This window comes from Larus michahellis, chromosome 2 (genome assembly GCF_964199755.1).
Source record: "Larus michahellis chromosome 2, bLarMic1.1, whole genome shotgun sequence".
Lineage (NCBI taxonomy): Eukaryota > Metazoa > Chordata > Aves > Charadriiformes > Laridae > Larus > Larus michahellis.
The window spans coordinates 4,818,395-4,835,987 of record NC_133897.1 but is presented as its reverse complement, the minus strand read 5'-3'; the positions used below and the strand labels follow the sequence as shown (position 1 = coordinate 4,835,987).

At 39.2% G+C, this 17,593-nt stretch overlaps 1 protein-coding gene across 17 annotated transcripts in view; it reads left to right on the top strand.

Annotated features, from left to right (window-relative positions):
• ADCYAP1R1 (ADCYAP receptor type I) overlaps positions 1–17,593 on the top strand; it is a 143,240-nt gene that overhangs the window by 19,749 nt on the left and 105,898 nt on the right. For all 17 annotated transcript variants that reach the window (XM_074573990.1, XM_074573988.1, XM_074573992.1 and 14 more), the window contains exon 2: positions 13,779–13,943. In XM_074573990.1, the coding sequence (XP_074430091.1) occupies positions 13,896–13,943 (48 nt within the window). In that variant the 5' untranslated portion in view covers positions 13,779–13,895. The remainder of the gene's footprint in view (positions 1–13,778; positions 13,944–17,593) is intronic.

The following is a 17,593-nucleotide window of genomic DNA, read 5'->3' as shown; positions in this document are numbered from 1 at the left end:
TTGACCTTAATTTACTGCCCAATATAAGATGCTACTGATCAGCTCAATGTAGCTTAGGCAACATTTTTTTGTTTGGGCTGAAATTTTTTATGCTGTGTGCCTGTCTCAAATTTTCTTTTCCTTTCCCTGACTCCTCCTCTCCTTCCTGATAGAAAATACAGAAAAATAGTGTGTAATTCACCTGATGCTTTGAGATACATAATTTAGGATGATCTAACTTGTGTCTCTACTGGCTATGCTAGCTGTGTCTCAGTGACCAGATAAGGAATCTGTGGAAATTAGCTCTGTTTTAGAGGTATATGTTTTAATGAAATTACCCTCACCCGCATCCCTGAAAGATCACCCGTACACAAGAGGCATTTTCACTGTGTCTTTGAAACATGAGTCAACCTATTTAAAACTGAGCAGTGGGCATTTTGGAGATGAGGGGTATTTCAGCCTGATTGAATTTACATCCTTATATCCTACGGTTTACTGGTATGCAAGAAAATAAAATGTCAAAGCTATTCAATGGAAAAGAAAAACATTTCAGTTGTCTTCTGGACCACATGGAATATTCCAGTTCCGCTTAATTTCTAAAGGAAAATGTGAATCATACCAAGTTCAGTTGCATCTGATCTTATGACCATTCTGACAATTTATAAACTTAATCAACACACACAGCGTAACATCCATAATCAGGGTTTTCAGCTTTCACTGCAACAGCTGCATTCAATATAGTACATTAATCCACTTTTTAATAATGCCATTTTCTCCTCTTCATGCAGCTTCCATATATCAGAAAAATTCTGATGTAGTAAATTTGAATTCCACACAAATAAAACTAGTTCTATAATGGATCCAACCAGTCTCTTCTAGTTGTGTTTTGGTGGTTTTTTTTTGGTTTTGGATTGTTTTTTGACACCCTTTTGAATTAATACAAGAGAATATGTCATATCTTGTCCAACAAATTTTGCATGTATGTGCATGCGTATGTTTATATTAAACTGGTTTGGTCCTGAGTTGTTCAAACCTTCATAGGTATTCCACAAGGGCCATATTCTGCCACCTTATAGGGCAGCTATAGGTTCACCCATAGGGCATCATAGGGCCAGTTTATCTTCTACAATTGTCACATGGAAATCCATGAGCAGATCATAAAGATGAATATAGAAATCTTGGGCTTTAATCACAGGTTGAGAAGGTGATTACACAGTAGTGAATTGCTTCCATTCATTTATATTTACCTTTTTTCTAGAAGGACAGTTGTAGTGTTGGTTTATTCAGAACAATAGTGAAGCAGTGGTGTGTGAATCAAGATGAATATTTCCATTATCTAGATTTTAGTTTTTTAAAAAGTCATGCCCATAAGAATCTTCAGTGCTATAAGCCATGGATATTCACACCTTTGTAAGGCCCTGGGCACTCTGAAATGTGACCTCAACTAAGACGTTGTAAGTGCTCTGAACCATGGCTTGGGAAATCGGTTTTACAGCACAGAATAATTTTGCAATGCTACCTAAGATATTAGGATTTCCAGCTTTTTAAAGAGACAAACTATCTGGAGACAAGCTAAGGCAAAGGGATGAAAAGGTTGGGATTACCTGCAACTTTCTCCTCTTTGTGTCATCTGAAGTGTCCTTGCTTCGTGAGACCGAGTGCAAAGGCCTTTGTACTTTCTGAAGATAAAAGAAGAATCCCACAACATTTTCTCCAGACTCAGTTTCATTTCCTGCTATGCTAGGCCAAAGGAAAGACTTGAACTGCCCTTTGTGTGAGTAGAAGCTTTACTTCTGAGACCTGAATGCCTCCTGTCTGTCCACGTGTCTAAGCTACAATCGCTCTCCTCACCTGCTAGCGGGAAAAGCTCAGCTGCCTTCACTGCCTCTGGATTAGTGGGAGCAGGAAAGGCCAAGAACACATTGTAGTTTTGTCATTGCAGTTTTCTCTTGAGACTCAAGTTCACTGGATGGAAATCAGCTCTGAGTCAAAGGCCATGTGATTGTGAATATATACCTATTAGCACCGAAAAAATCAGTGTGTCAGAGAAAGTTGTTTACAAAATATTGAAATTATACACAGTCTCTTTAAAATTGTGACTTTTTTTGACTATCCTCCTCTTTCTGGAAGGCACTTCCAGCACCTCTGTCTGATGATGGTTTGAAGCTTTCTTCTAATTCCCAGCTTAACATCTTCTTGTCCCAAACCTGATTTTACTTTCAGTTGCTTTTCTTCCACCTTTGTTTATACTTCTACTATGCTCAGGACTGTCCCTACTCAACACAGATTCTTCTGAGCTAATCAAATTGGTTTTCTGCATTATTAGCTCTCTGTTTACCAAGATGATGGCCCAGAGCAAGGTAAACCCATGTGCTGCTGAGGTGAATTGTTCATCTTCTGTTCACTATGGAGGAAGCTGAGGGGAACTAGCTTGGACATAGATGTTTCACTTTTAGACAGCTACATTTATGTGACATGAATTCCATCCCTGGTGTTGCAAGAACACGTGCTGTGGAAAGTCCCAATGCTGTCCAAAAGTAATGAGTTCATTAACCACAAGATGGGATACAGCTGGGTGAACTTAGGCTGTTCTAGGTGCAATAGAAAAGGAGGACAATAAGAAAAGTGTGTGGAAAAAAAAGGGAATTATGCCACTTGTTAGTGCTTATGGAGTGACTTAACCTTATCTTTCAGCGTAGGAATGAAACTGTTCAAAAAAAAATAAAGAAATATGTTTTCATCTCTCTAAGGACAGAAGAGATAGGGTTGTAGTCCCAGGACTGTTCTATGACACGTTTCCCTGAGAAATGAACAATACACACTTGAGGAATAACAAAAGTAGGGGAATCATTTTCCTAACCAGCAAGGAAATAGAAACATATTATATCTGTTCTTCTTTTCATCAAGATGGGCTGAACTTTGGCCCATGAAAGCTTTCTATGTTGTTGTTTAGAAGTGTGGGGGAGGCCAATGGATATTCATCTGGGACATCTCCATAGATTGCCGAGTCAAAGTGCTCAATGAAGTACAAGTTGTTATACTCAGAATAGGTCTGCCATTTGCATTGGAAAATAAGAATGAATTCTACATATACGGCAAAGAAAGATCATTTTGTCATTCTCTCTGAACACCTTGGCGATTTTTCCATACTTCCAAGCATCCTTCTGTCAATGCCAAGTTTATATCAGACTGTTTTCTGCACACCAATGTCACATATTTATTCTTTTGGCATCAGACAATTGCTCATTGTATTTAACACCTTCCAATGCAACAGATAACTCCCTTTCCTTGCTTCTTTTATCACTTTAGTTCTGCTTTCAGATGGGAAGGGTACACTTGTTTCCCAGAGAGAATATGAGGTTGGTGTGCTGTTGCTGGAGTTCCGAGACTGTGTCTTGCCCATGGGTCCATCACCAGCTGCAGGGCCACTGCTCTGGAGTCAGCCTGTCCTAAATAGTGGAATGTCTTGTAAAAGATACCCCTGTTATTTCCTCACAGCTGAGAGCATGCAGCACCTTGCACAGAGGCTAGCTTGGGTCTGGGCAGCAATGATAGCTATGTAATGAAAACTATATCTCAAGATAATCCATTCTGCACATCAACAGAGCTAATGAAGGGTGCTAAGAGTGGCATCACATTCCAGTAAATATATTATTTCTAGTTAAAGAGTTGGTTTGAACGTACTGTACAAGTACTGCACTTGGGGCGATCTTCAGACACAATGGGAATAAAGGGCTCTGGTCCAGAGCTGCATTTTTCTGCTCTTCCTCTTTCTTCTGGCTGCGATAGATGTTTGCTCAACACTGATGTTGTTTAGCAGACATATATCCAGCCAGATGGGTTCAAAGCAGAGACTGATGTCAACGTTGATGGATAGGTAACAGAGTCTTTATGACCTATGTAAACAGCAGTTACAGCAATAGCCAGGGAAGGAAATGCAGAACACCAGGCAAGGAAAGAAAATTAATCAAGTAGCTCTTGTAAAACTTTCTTATGCCAGATAGAGAACACTTTTTATGTGTTGTGGAGTAATGATTTTGAAGGACATTGCCAAGCAGCACTTAAAGCTCTGCTGGAATGGAGCAACACATAGTTATCTTTATGATCCCATATTAGTTGCATATTAGCTATGAAGTACCGCATAGATCACAGATGCTTCAAAATGGTAATTGACCTGCCTGTGAAGATAAAAACTTCTTATATCATTCTTTACTTTGCCTTCTAATGCGTCTTAAATGCATGGTAGTTTATAAATATTTCCCTGCAACTGAATATCTGTGGTCTTTAGTTAAAGAAGTCACGTCATTTCACCAGGTCTCTGGGGAAGTCAGCAACATAAGGGCACAATAAACATGTTAAATAATACAAGAGGGAAAATAATGTCAATCAAGGCAAGAATTGCTGGATGAATTTTATGGGTGATGTTAAATGGGAAATCTGCCCAGAAACGCAAACCTGTGTACAAGGAGTTATAAATTATATTCCATAGTTTCTGCTTTCATAAGTCTATAGCTGCCGTAGTTGCAAAGATAGGCTAGAAAGTCGTGACCTGTAGATGAATGATCCACTCATGTCCATCTGAATTTTCAGTGAGCCTGAAGAAAGAGTTCCAACAAACAGGCTTCCAAAGTCATTATAATGTCAAAATACTTAGATACCCAGAACAATCCTTTAGATGTCAGTGACCTTCATTTTTATCACACCTATATGGGTGAAGCAGCATAATATGAAGGCGAAGAGTTGTTATATCATGAAAATTTTTTAGTACTTATAAAAGCCAGGCATTTTAACTGGAGTTTGTTTAAAAAATCAGGTGTTGGTTAGTTTTATACATGATGTCCCAGAAGGACATAAAATTTCAAAGCTTAAGAAAGGCTGGCCTTTGTGATCCCATATATGAATGGTTGGGATATACTAGATCTGGATTTTCAAAACGTTTTTGATAATGTCCTTACTGAAGAAAGATTCTACCTTGAAGGAAAGCAGGCATCAGCTGAGGTCAGGAGAGCTGAGTGAGTCGAGACATGACTGATTTATGTTGATTTAACACGTTTTCACACATCTGCTGGCCGATGGTAACATCTTATGTGAGCTCTTTGCCTACAGTGAATGCAAGGCAATGGAACTGAGCTTGCTGACAATGAAAGAGAACCAAAACTAAATTATACTGGCTTGAATTTAACGTGAACCAAGAAGGACATATATAATTACTGCATATCAGCTGAGACATAACAAATTCGTAAACTGTAAAGATTGTACTGTGTCTGAGTCCTAAAAAAAGGCAAAACAAAGCAGCAGGATATACTATTCTTTCCCCAAATTAATAGTGAGTGCCACAAGGAGCTATGCTAGCCTAATCTGATGTAAGGTCTGAGAATTAACAATATGTTAGCAAAATTTGCAGATGATCAAGAAATGAATCAGATCTTCAGGAAGTGTAAATTGGAGTATCTTTCTTGAATTGACAGAGCGACATTTTAAAATCTGTTCTAGAATAGTTTTGAGAGGGTTTTTTGAAATGTTAGGAAAATTCTATAAAGCTAGAGGACTAGGAAATACAAGAGCTGTCAGGTTATACAGAAATGATAAGGAGCGTACTTTGTAAGGACAAATTATAATACTCTTGCATCTTCAGGGAATTTCAATTTAATTGAAAACACTCAAAGGAAAAGGAAAAAAAAAAAAAACTCCACCAAAATTATAATCAGAGACAGCTGAAGTAAAACATGCATGGAAGTTATTAGGCATAGCTATTAGGACTAAAGATAGTGCTGCAGGTAAGAAAAGGCCATAACACAGACAGAAGTCAGTGCTCTGTTTTGCTTACCATTAGTGCTTTGCTGTCTTAAACTTTGGGATGGAATTTTCTTTGTTTGCCCTTGTTAGCCTGAGTAAGCAGAGCGGGAAAAAATAGACTCAAAGCAGTAACTCACTTTGTCCGAAATTAGGCACCTAGCATTAGGGTATAGAAATTTCTCCCTGAGGATATTTACCTCTTCTCCACTGACTGAAAAGAGAGCCTGGGTAGACAGGGCTGAACTATAAAGGTCTAATGTTTGAATGTGACTAATGCTGTTTAATGTTTTCATTAATGACCAGGATGATGGGGTGGAGTGCACCTTCAGAAAGATTATACAAATTTGGGAGGAGTGGTTGACAGACCAAATGTTTGGTCATGCTGCTATTCAGAGGAAACTGGACAGGATGAAGAAATAGGCAGAGAGGAACCTCATCAAGTTCAAAAAAGAGAAATGCAAAGTCCTGCATCCAGAGAGAAACAACCCTATGCACCAGGCTGGGGATCAGCTGGATGGAAAGCAGTTTTGCAGAGAAGGACCTAAGGCTCGTGGTGGACATGAAGTTGATCCTGAGCCATCAATGTGCCCTTGTGGCAAAGGCGGCCAAAAGCATCATCAGCTGCATGAGGAAAAGCAGCGCTAACATGTCAAGGGAGGTGATGTTTCTCTCAGCCCTGGTGAGACACATCTGGAGTGCTGGGTCCAGCGCTGGGCTGCTGACTACAAGAGAGACATGGACACACTGCAGTGTGTCCTGTGAAAAGCCACAAAGATGATTAAGGAAAGACTGAGAGAGCTGAGGCTGTTTAGCCTAGAGAAGAAAAAATTCAGGGGGATCTTATCAATATGTAGAAATATCTGATGGGAGGGTGTAAAGGAGCTGGAGTCAGGCTCTTCTCAATGACAACCAGAAACAGGACAAGATGCAACAAGCTCAAGTAGAAATATAGCAAATTCAACTTAAAGATAAGAAAACACTTTTGTTTTGTTAAAATGGTTAAATACTGGAAGATGTTGCCATGGAACTTGTGAAGTCTCAGTACTTGGAGACACTCAGAAACTGATTGGAAATGGGTCTTAAATAACCTAAGTTACCTGCTCTAGGTGACCCCGCTTAGAGCAGGGCAGTTGGACTAGGCAGCCTCCAGAAGTCCCTGCCAACTCCCAGTTCTGTGAATCCCCCTTACTGGTTATTATTTCTTCTTGCAAAGCCGCATTGCTCTGATTTCTTTCCTACACAAGGCTCCGTGGAAGTCAATGAAACTAGTAATCCTAATTCACGTAGAAACATTCAAACACCACCTTTTGCATATGGAAGTGACAGCAATTTACCATTTCCTGGTTTTGTAATCACACCTTTGTCTTTCTTTTTTAAAAAGGGAGTTCTAGTAAAATTCATAGGTGTTTTCTGCATGCTATGCAAGAAAAAAAAATAAAAATCAAATAGACTATTCCTCAGATAGAAAAAAGACTATTATTGAGTATTGCTGACAGACTTGGTTATTCTATAACACTGAAATGCCTTAGCCAGGCAGCAAGTTGAGTACATTTCTTCCAACTATTTCCATGCAAAATTACTGTTAACATTGTACCAGCTCCTTTTCTAAATTTTGTTTCCTGAAGTCAGAAGCAACAGTTTTCCTGAACAGTGAAAACACTGGATATTAGAAGAGACTACCTGATTTAATCTGCCATTAATAAACATTTTGCAGCACATGACCCCCACATCAGTTCACATGTTAGAACGATGGCTGGATGTCCTACAGACCTCATCCTTTCTTGTGGACAATCCTGTGACAAAATCCAGGTTTCTGCTTACCAACTCTTTCAGGCAAAGTTGTGCCATTTCTGCCAGAGGCCCTCATGACATTCACACGTAGCTGAAAAGGGCTGACTTGTCCCTTCTAGAAGTAAATCCTTTCTGAAAATCCACCTCTTAGACCTCCTGATGTAATTACCCTTCAAATCCTGTTTTGTTGATTCAAATCCTGTTAAGCACGCAAGGGGAAAAAAGTGAATAAATGTCTTCTTGGTTCTTAAAAGGAAGATAGAGCCAGAGTCTCAGCTTCTGTGATCCATGCAGATACTTGAATTTCGGTGAATTTACTAAGATTAATGCAAGTAAATGAATACAATGCAAAATATTTAAACTCCAGGAAATAAGTGGTATATTAAAGATAGTAGAAAGGCCATCATGTTCTTTTTGTTTGCCTTAATAGGATTGGTCTTTACAGACCACCTGCTGTGGGAAACTTTAGAGCTGTTGCTGTCTGGCATTCAGTTAAAATTTCTTCTAGTTTTTCTGTTACTTTAAATATTTCAGCATCAACTTATCGACACCCTAAACAATCTAATTCCTTCTCAGGCCTTTGTTGTAGGTCAAACTTTGCTATTTTGTGTTTCATACTGCTGATCTATATACTTCAGAGGAGTCTGGAGGAGGGGTAATTCTGTCCAAATTTAGATATCTACAATGTAGATGTCAACGTATGAGCTAGCTGTTAAGAACTCTTTTACACTTATGGAAGAGAAGTACAAAGTTTAAAGTAGACAGTTAAAATAGGTCAGACAAATTGCTTTCTTCATATGTCTACTTCTCTCTGTTGACAGTATAAAAAGAGACTTGACAATGAGCTCATATGTGAGTATGTGTCTTCTAGCTTTCTAAAATTAGGCGACATGTCCTAGGTCACTGAAGGGTTGTTCCCCCAACTCTGCTTATTTCTTGCCAGCAAATGTCTCGGTTGACATGAAGAAGGTTCATCATGTCCTCTAATATAAATTATGAAGCTGATGTACTATGTTTTGGAAGTTTTAGGAGGGAAATAATAAAATGCACTGGATTTCACATCTTGCATTGAGAGCCTAAAGAAGATAGATAGGGTGTCAGTTACATATTTATCTGTTCATATATAAGCCAAAGATGTCCATCTAGCAAAATTTGTGCTATAAACAGCTGCGAAGTTCCCTTCCCTGGGGAGAATTTGGAAGTGCCAAGGGGGTAGTCTGTCAGCCATACTGACTGGTGGTGGCTGGAGTATTCTCCTCGCCACCTTCTTTCTTTTGCACCCCGTCAGTCTCCATCCATGTTTATTCTGCATAGAGAAATATTCTTCATGTCACTAGGAAGTACTGGGATAACTGTGCATGGAGTGGGTGACTTTGCTGCAACATAGAGTATTCAGTCTGCAAAAGCTCAATTAATCCTGTGTGTTGTCAGAAGCTTTCAGACTTCCGCACTTGGGTAGTAGCTTGGTCACAGTGCAGGAGAAGGATATGGTGGGCAGCCCTGACTAGACACTGAATTAAGATTAATTAAGTAATTTGATCACCACTGGTCTAAACCACTGTGGGTCAGCTTTGGAATTTATTATTTTCCTTTCAAACCACTGGCACATGTCCCACAGGACCATATCAAGGAGCCTAGAGGATCAAGTTCGTTCTTTCTTTTGGGTAAGATCTCAATAATTGCTGAAAACTGCCTTATAAAGTCACTAAAATTCCTTTTTTCATTCATCACACATAGGTACGCTATGTCTGAGATGCTGTATAACAGTTCTGCCCATTACTTGATATAGTGACGTTTGGTTATTTTAAGGAGTGATTCTTTTATGCCTCCCTTGGAGTAGGCACATCCCACTTGGAAAGGACTCACTATCTGTTTTTGTTGGTTACTGAGATCATATTGTGCACTTGGCACTTACGGGCTTCTCACGGTGCAATTCTTCTCACCAGACTTTAGGCTTCTGTAACATAGTCCACATATGATCTAAGCACTCCAGATTCCCTTCTTAAGCAAAAGAAACGGGCACTTGCAGCAGAACGTGTTTTGCTGATTCTTTTCCAACCTGTTCCATCCATTCATAGATGATGAATTACTTTCTTAAGTCATTAGCTGACCCAAACAAGTCTTTTTTTTTTTTTTTTTCCTGTCCTTTTTCTTCCTGTATTTCCACCATGCTTGAAATAACACCCTGAAGCCCATTCCATTTTAGGAACAATAAACTGATTTTCAGATTCTCAGACAATTCAACAGCCCTTCTTTTTCACCAGAGATAATTGAAGATTTTTTTTGTATATTGGGGAATATGCATAACTGAAAGGTGCAACCCCCATGCTATTGGCTATTCTAACTTCACTAATTTTAATTACAGTAGAAGATGCAGATAAAATAAAACACGAATCACCAGTATCTATTATTTACTAATGAAATTACAGCATTTTGTTATCAGTGACATCAGAAGACGATACGATAATTCAAGATTTTCTTCCACATCCCACATTCATATATTTATTTATTTTCAAAATACTGAATGGAAATGGAAATGTTTTATTGTCTGTATTTTTAAAAGGTTCATTTTTCTAGTAAAACATGGCTGATAGTACCTGTTTGTGAGATAACTACTTATTGGTAATGGGTGGGCTCTGCATCTGTGTGTACCATACCTGCCAGCAGCTGCTAAAAAATACATACAGGTTCTGCTGCAGGTCCAGGGGATAAGTTCATGGAACTGGTAGTCGTTATCACCTAACGAACACTGGAGTCTTTGTAGACGGTATGAAGGCCTCATCCCAGTTTCTGATGCAAGTTTCCATGACTACCTTCAGGGTAAAAATGAAGTCAATTCTTTTACTTTCTCTTCAAAATGTGAAAGGCAGGCAATGAAATTGTTTGCAGATGTTCCTGTCATCTCTTTAGAAGTTCCTTCAAAACTAAGATAAAACAGAAAACATCTACTCTCCGCTTATCAGACCTAGTGAATGCCAGGTTAAAGTAAAACTGGGTCTTCAAATATTGGACTGTATTCTAAATTTTACCACTTTTCCATGGGGTATCTCTCTACCTGTTTACTCAGGCACCTCCTACTCTTCCATTGTATTTAAATCGTATTTCTGCACTATATTTAAATCTACATTACAGTGGCAAAATCCAAAGATAGAATTCAATCTCCACACCACTCTCTGGCCTTTCTGGACTGGCCTGCACTCAGGAGTGCAAATGATCAAGAAATAATTTCAAATCCAATGCCTGCTAATGCGCCTGTCTTGTTTTCTCTTGCGTCTGTTAATGGAGTGACTTTCCTTTTCCAGCTCATCACTGCTGAATGTCACCACGGATGTTTGCTGTCCTCCTCAGCTGAGATCTTATCAGTCCCTCATTATTTGATAAACCATCAGAAATATAGTTAAGTAATTAAATTCAGTACCAGAGTAGAGGAAGAGTGACTGATTGAGTGAAGATGGAAGAAAGCAGATCAGTTTAGAGGGAATTTTATGAATCATTGTTCTCCATTTAGTCAGGGTCTGGATAGAGAAGACAAAAATTTAGAGCGCGCTTAATTTTCTTTTTTATTTTTTAATTGGAAGGCTCTCTCCTTTCTAAATGCTGATATCTTGGCAGTATGTTGCAGTCAGTACAAAAAGGAAGTGTCCCCTGATCACAAAAGTTCTTTTACATTTGCCTTTGTCATTCCTTTATTTACTTTCTGTCTTTGGTCTGTTTTCTTTTCTGTCCTTTCTCCTTTGTTATATTTCCTCAAATTCCCTCTGATATTTTAAATGTTTTTCCAATATACCCTTGCTTTATTCTTTCTCTAATTGTTTGTGTGTCTTATATCCCTGATTTGTTATCATCTATGGTCCCTTTCTTTTCTTCTCTCGAACATTTACTTATCTGTTTAAACATTTCTGTAGTTGTGAAGATGTATGTCAGTTGTGTTTATGCCCACAGAGGTGACAGGTGGTGGCATGTAGGAAACCTACGTCAGACAAGAAGATTTTAAAAGGCGCCTTGGCATTCAAAGACTTCATCTACACTTGGGAACACCACAGATGAGAGACAGTTCCCTGGCTCTGAGACAAACTGGTGTGGCACAGCTCATGCCCATGAGGCTAAACTCTCATATCTTCCTAAGCAAAGAGGTTGCACCTAAACTACTGGAGACACCACCAAAGGACTTCTGACTGATCTTATTTTGGAAGAATTAGGGCCTTAGAGCAGAGATACACTGGAGGCGTGTGGTGTATTAACCTTGGTCGGATGCCCGCTAAGTGATAGAGCAGCCCACCAAGCTGCTCTGTCACTCTCCTCATCAGCTGGACAGGGGAGAGAAAATATGGCAAAAAGGTCGGGGGTCAAGATAAGGGCAGGGAGATCACTCAGCAATTACCGTCACAGGCAAAACAGATTTGACTTGGATAAATTAATTTAATTTATTACCAATAAAATCAGTGTAGAATGATAAGAAATAAAAACAGATCTTAAAACCTCTTCTGCCCACCCTACCCTTCTTCCCACACTCAACTTCACTCCCTAATTCTCTTCCTCCTTCCGCCAAGCAGCTCAGAGGGACGGGGAATGGGGGTTGTAGTCAGTTCATTACATGTTGTCTGTGCGGGTCCTTCCTCTTCATTCTCTTCCCCTGCTCCAGCGTGGTGTCCCTCCCACGGGAGATAGTCCTGCATGAACTTCTCTAACGTGAGTCCTTCCCATGGGGTGCAGTCCTTCAGGAACCCACAGGTTCACAAGCCCTGCCAGAAAACCTGCTCCAGTATGGGCTCCTCTCTCCACAGGTCCACAAGGCTGCAAGGAGCCATCTTCAGCGTGGGCTTCCCACAGGGTCACAGCCTCCTTCAGGCGTCCACCTGCTCTGGCATTGGGTCCTCCATGGTCTGCAAGTGGATATCTGCTCCACCATTAACCTCCATGGGCTGCAGGGGGACAACCTGCTTCACCAAGGTCTTCACCACGGGCTGTAGGGGAATCTCTGCTCTGTCTCCTGGAGCACTTCCTCCCCCTCCTTCTTCACTGACCCTGGTGTCAGAGTGGCTTCTCTCACATCTTCTGACTCCTCTCTTCCGGCTGCTGTGCAACAGTTTTTTTCCCTTCTTAACTATGTTATCCCAGAGGCGCTACCACTGTCCCTGCTGAGCTTGGCCATGGCCAGCAGGTCTGTTGTGGAGCCAGCTGGCACTGGCTGTATCAGACATAGGGGAAGCTTCTAGCACCTTCTCACAGAAGCCACCCCTGTAGCCGTCACTCTACCAAAACCTTACCATGCAAACTCAGGGATTCATCTCAGATGAGGGACAACTGGGGAAAGAAAACTAACGAATATGAAAGTATATCTCCATGCTAGAACCTGACTGTCGGTAGGGCATCAAACGTGACTTCTGGGTCACAAAGATATCAAGATTTGAGGCAGGATTGCTGTTTTAAATAGTAATGAAGACTGGATCCAGCCAGAGACTAAGACACATAGGTCCTCTTGAATGAAAAACTTTTTGAAGAATCATCATGATTTGGAGCAGGTGGGAATTTTTAAATATTGGGTTATGGCAGGAGGTGCTAGGATGGAGATAACATCAGGTATGCAATTCTGTTGATATCCTTACCACCTGTCTTGCTCCTTGGCAGAGACTAATGGATGTCACAGGTTAACGTGACATCGTCCATATAAGTCAATCCTGTCTTATGTCATGGATGAATCTTTAGCCTGACAGTACAATTCATTCCTTTGCATGTCTGTTGCTGAGTTCTCAAAAAACTATCAGATTATTAACAACTCTGGTCACAGATTTTGTTATCTGGACAAGTGATCTCTGGGAATAAATCATCATGTCATACAGTCTCCTAAAAAAACCCAGACAGTTGTTCTTTTGAGACGCTACTGAAAATCATGAAGGTCAAATTGTGAAGCAGACAGCTAGGTCCCTTTTCTGTTTCAAAATAATCCATCCTGCCTTTTCCTTTGGGTACAGTTTAGGTCTTTGCAGCTACAGAACCTATTTCAGCAGTTTTTGTGATACAAGTTACTTATCATACAGACATGTCCTTTGGCTTTAAATTAATTATCCAAGACTATCTATAGTAACTGCAAACCAGACAAGTATGGTTGATCTCTAATATGTACAACTCACAGTTCGTGTTGCGTTTTCTGTGTCCATTTCGTTTTAATTTGTGTTTTCCATATTTATAATAATTTTCCTTTTTCACTGCAGAGATCTGAGCCTTGACGTGAAGACCTTAACCAAAAGATCTGCAGAGACTGTGTGCTTCATCCCTAATAATAGTGCTAACAAGCAAAACTTAACTGACGTTCAAAATTAAGAGGGAAAATGGCCATCAATTGGAAGATCTTCTTCACTCTCACATTACTTCCCATGGTAAGAAAAGACATTTTTATTTTCATTGTACTGGTATAAATTCATGTTCTCAAGGCCAACACTTGCTAAGAGTAAAGGATCCATTGCTGACACTGATTCTGGCTTTTTATTTGTGCCTTAAAGTTATGGTAAGACTTTTCCAATCTCTTTTGTGGATGCAATAGAACTGTGATCACTTCTCGTCCTCGAGAAGGGCAAGTCAGTTCCTTGAGGGGATTTTTTCACTCTTTGTATCTGAGATTAAAAATAAAATAAAATAGAGTAATAGCTAAAAAAAATACTGGGGCTCCTGTTTTAAATCTGTTGGTTTAAGATTACTCTTTCCAGGCAGAGGGGATAAAATTAGTGATTCCCATCATCCCTGTGAAACCTAAGCCTCAAGGTACTTCAGCCAGTGCTTTTGTGTGCCTCCATTTTAAGATGGCCAATTTTAAGAACCCATACAAGTGGACCTCTAAAGATATAGGCACTCAAACTCTTTCATCCTTTTTCTGAAGATCTTGGACTCTTTATGAAGATTACAGGGATTTTTTTACAACATAAGTCTTTACTTACTAAGTAACACGCTATCCCATGAATCACTCAGTCTTAACATGTGTCTGGGGATTGTGACCCGTTATACCCCTACGCATTGTGGCTGTATCCAGCCTCACATAACAGCCATAAAACCACTGAATAAAGCATGTTTTTTCACTTTGTAACTATGGGGAACAGTACATAACCCCCATATAATCTCATGTTGCATTCAACTCTGTTTTTTGCCAGACTGTTGATCATAAGTGTGCTTTTCACCGCTTCTCAAGAAGCGTTGCACAAAAGGATACTGTGACAAATAACACTAGTCTTTAAATCCTCTTATTCTTATTAACAGCCTTCTATAACTCCCATGCAAATGCCTTACAATTGCTTAATATACAGATATTCTCATGTTGCTGCACTTTAATGCCAGGTATTTTAAAGCATTCTTGACATATGTTTTGCTTTTATTTTTAAATGAGAACATTTTAATTTGTGACCAGAGTATCTTTTAGCAGTTTTTACAGAGTCTCTTTCTTATATATTGATTGTGTGACCTGTCATTTGCAATGTGTAGTGGTCAGCATACAGAGCTCATCTTTATTTTTGGCACACAAAAATGCATACTTTCCTCTTAGGTCTTATTTAGAGACCACCTCTGTTAGCTGCATGTCTGAAATGTAGCATTATTCAGGTACATTCTGTAGAATAGAATAGGAACTGGAACTTCTGTTTCTCCAAATAATATAGTCCCTTCCCATACAAATATCTGGTCTTTGAATTTCCTTCTAGTGTATGACTCTTCTGACTGTTGCTTAGCTTTTCTTGTCAGGTAGAAAGTATTACTTATTAACAAAGAGGGAAAAAACCTCAACATTTAACCTGTTTTAAATGCTTAAATTTGTGTGAGATTCCTGCCTTCTTGACTATAAAAGGAGATTACCTCAAATTCAGATGCTGTGGTTTTGGATATTCATTAGATTATACAAACACACCTTGTTGCTTCTGGTTTGAGACCCAGAAAGGACAACTGTCATGTCTCAGTCTTTTAGGAGCTCTCATCAGACAGCTCAGCCTAGGACAGCCTCAATGTTTCCTCATCTATGAGTGTTGGTGCGATGCATCCTACACTGGGTGAAACTGGAAAGAAAATTGGTAGAGCTGCTGAATTCCTGGCCATACTCACGCATATTTTTCATCAACAAAATTAATTAAACGGTCATATGAATGGAAAGGCAAAAGACATTTTTTTAAATGATCAAGATTTTTGGTGTTCAGCTTGAGAGAGCCAAAAGGTGTCTTCTTATTTAGAGGTGAACAATTTTTAATTAAGGGAGATAAATGTGACTGAACATATCTCTTGAGCTTTCAGATGGATGACCTTCCTGGCAGATGTAGAAGGACAACAAGTTTCCAATTTCTAGCATTTCAGGACATAGCTGTGATCGCTCAGCTGGATAATTAGTGATCAGCTCCAACTTTTGGAAAGAACAGCTCTCTAATGAAATACCGTGAAGCAAACTAGAGCTAATAAGAACAAATATGCTTTTATATATGCTGTTTCTGCAACGTTTATGAGGTTGTTTATGAGTGTGAGGTTTTATTATAGTCTCTTGCAGGAGCCCAGATACTAAAATTAACAATTTTACACACGTGGACTTGTGTATATGCACACACACTTCTTCCGTCAGTGAAGAGACTTATCCCTTTGACAGAGATTGTACCATAATTTGTGTAGCGTATTCATTTTTATTACCTCTCTAAAGTTTCTTTTGAGAGACTGGGGTGCAGGAATGGTATAATGTTATTTATAGTTCTTCCCTTGCTGGGACTTTTTTGTAATGCTTATGCTAACACATTTTGTCTCCATTGGGACACACGCTTTCTCTTCAAACCACCTCTAACATGCTGTGCTGATATCCTCAAATTGGTACTTTTCTGGCATGCAGATTTTCAGATTTTCTACCAAGGGAGTGGATGTGACTTTTAAAAAATTTAGAGTAAATTTAAATGTCATCCCAGCCTCCAAGAAGCACCTGAAAAAAAAATCTTCTTCTACTTGGCTTTCCTCTAAACACAAGTAGTGATGTTCAAAAAATCTCTAATTGTTCTCAAGGAGAGCTCTTGTTCTCAGCAGTTGGGTTTGATCCCCATTTTGTGGCACACATCTCCACCCCTCGCAGTCAGTGGGGCTGAGTTAGCTCCTGAACCTGTACATCTGCTTGGATGTGCAGTTTTTTGCTTCAACAATAGACAGACCCATTTTACCCACAGAAAACCAAAGCACCCTGACTAATGCCTGCATTCATAAACAGGTTAAGACAAAGAGAGGACAAAGTGTATTAATGGAAAATTCCAGGGGGCCTCACATATAAGTATAGACTCACACCAGACATCAAGAAAATAATATGCTAGTAAATAATTAGAAATGGGCATGTGAAGCCAATTCTAATTGTCAGAGACTAGTGTGGTTAGATTTTTCTTGTGTTTAAACAGGCTATTCTGTATTTGCCTATCACAACTGTATTCCACCTTAATCACTTGGGACTGAAAGCAGGATCTAGATGCATGATATCTGATACATCTTTTACAGGAATTCTTGAACTTTATTTTTTTTCCCCATTTAAAATGCTTTCCTATCTTTAAATGTCTATGTAGCTATTTTAGCTCGTTTTAATCCATTTTTTTTTTTTAGGTAGCCCGCTTCTTTTCAGTTATTCTCATTCTTTTCTTTGTTTTCTCTGAACATCTCCTCTTTTAATTTGAACATCAGTTTTCTTCATCCTACCTATTTTTTTTTCTTCTGAATTCACTTTCACTGCCATTTTGATTGATTTCTCATTCCATTCATCTATGATAGCAGTGGGCTTGGCTTTTTATTGGAAATATTAAGAAAAGTCATCATAAAATTATTGAGGAGATAGGATCCTAAACCATCGTTCCTTTGTCTGGTTCCAAATGTACTTGAGAAACAATAAAATTCATGACTCACAAAGTTGGCTTAGTATATGAACTGAATTTTAAATGTAACTGCAATGCAGGTGTTCTAACTGTCTGTAATAATTCAATCAGATGTATTTCTTCAGCTAATACTTGGAATTTCTTGTGGGTGCATTTTTTAATATTGCTAAGCT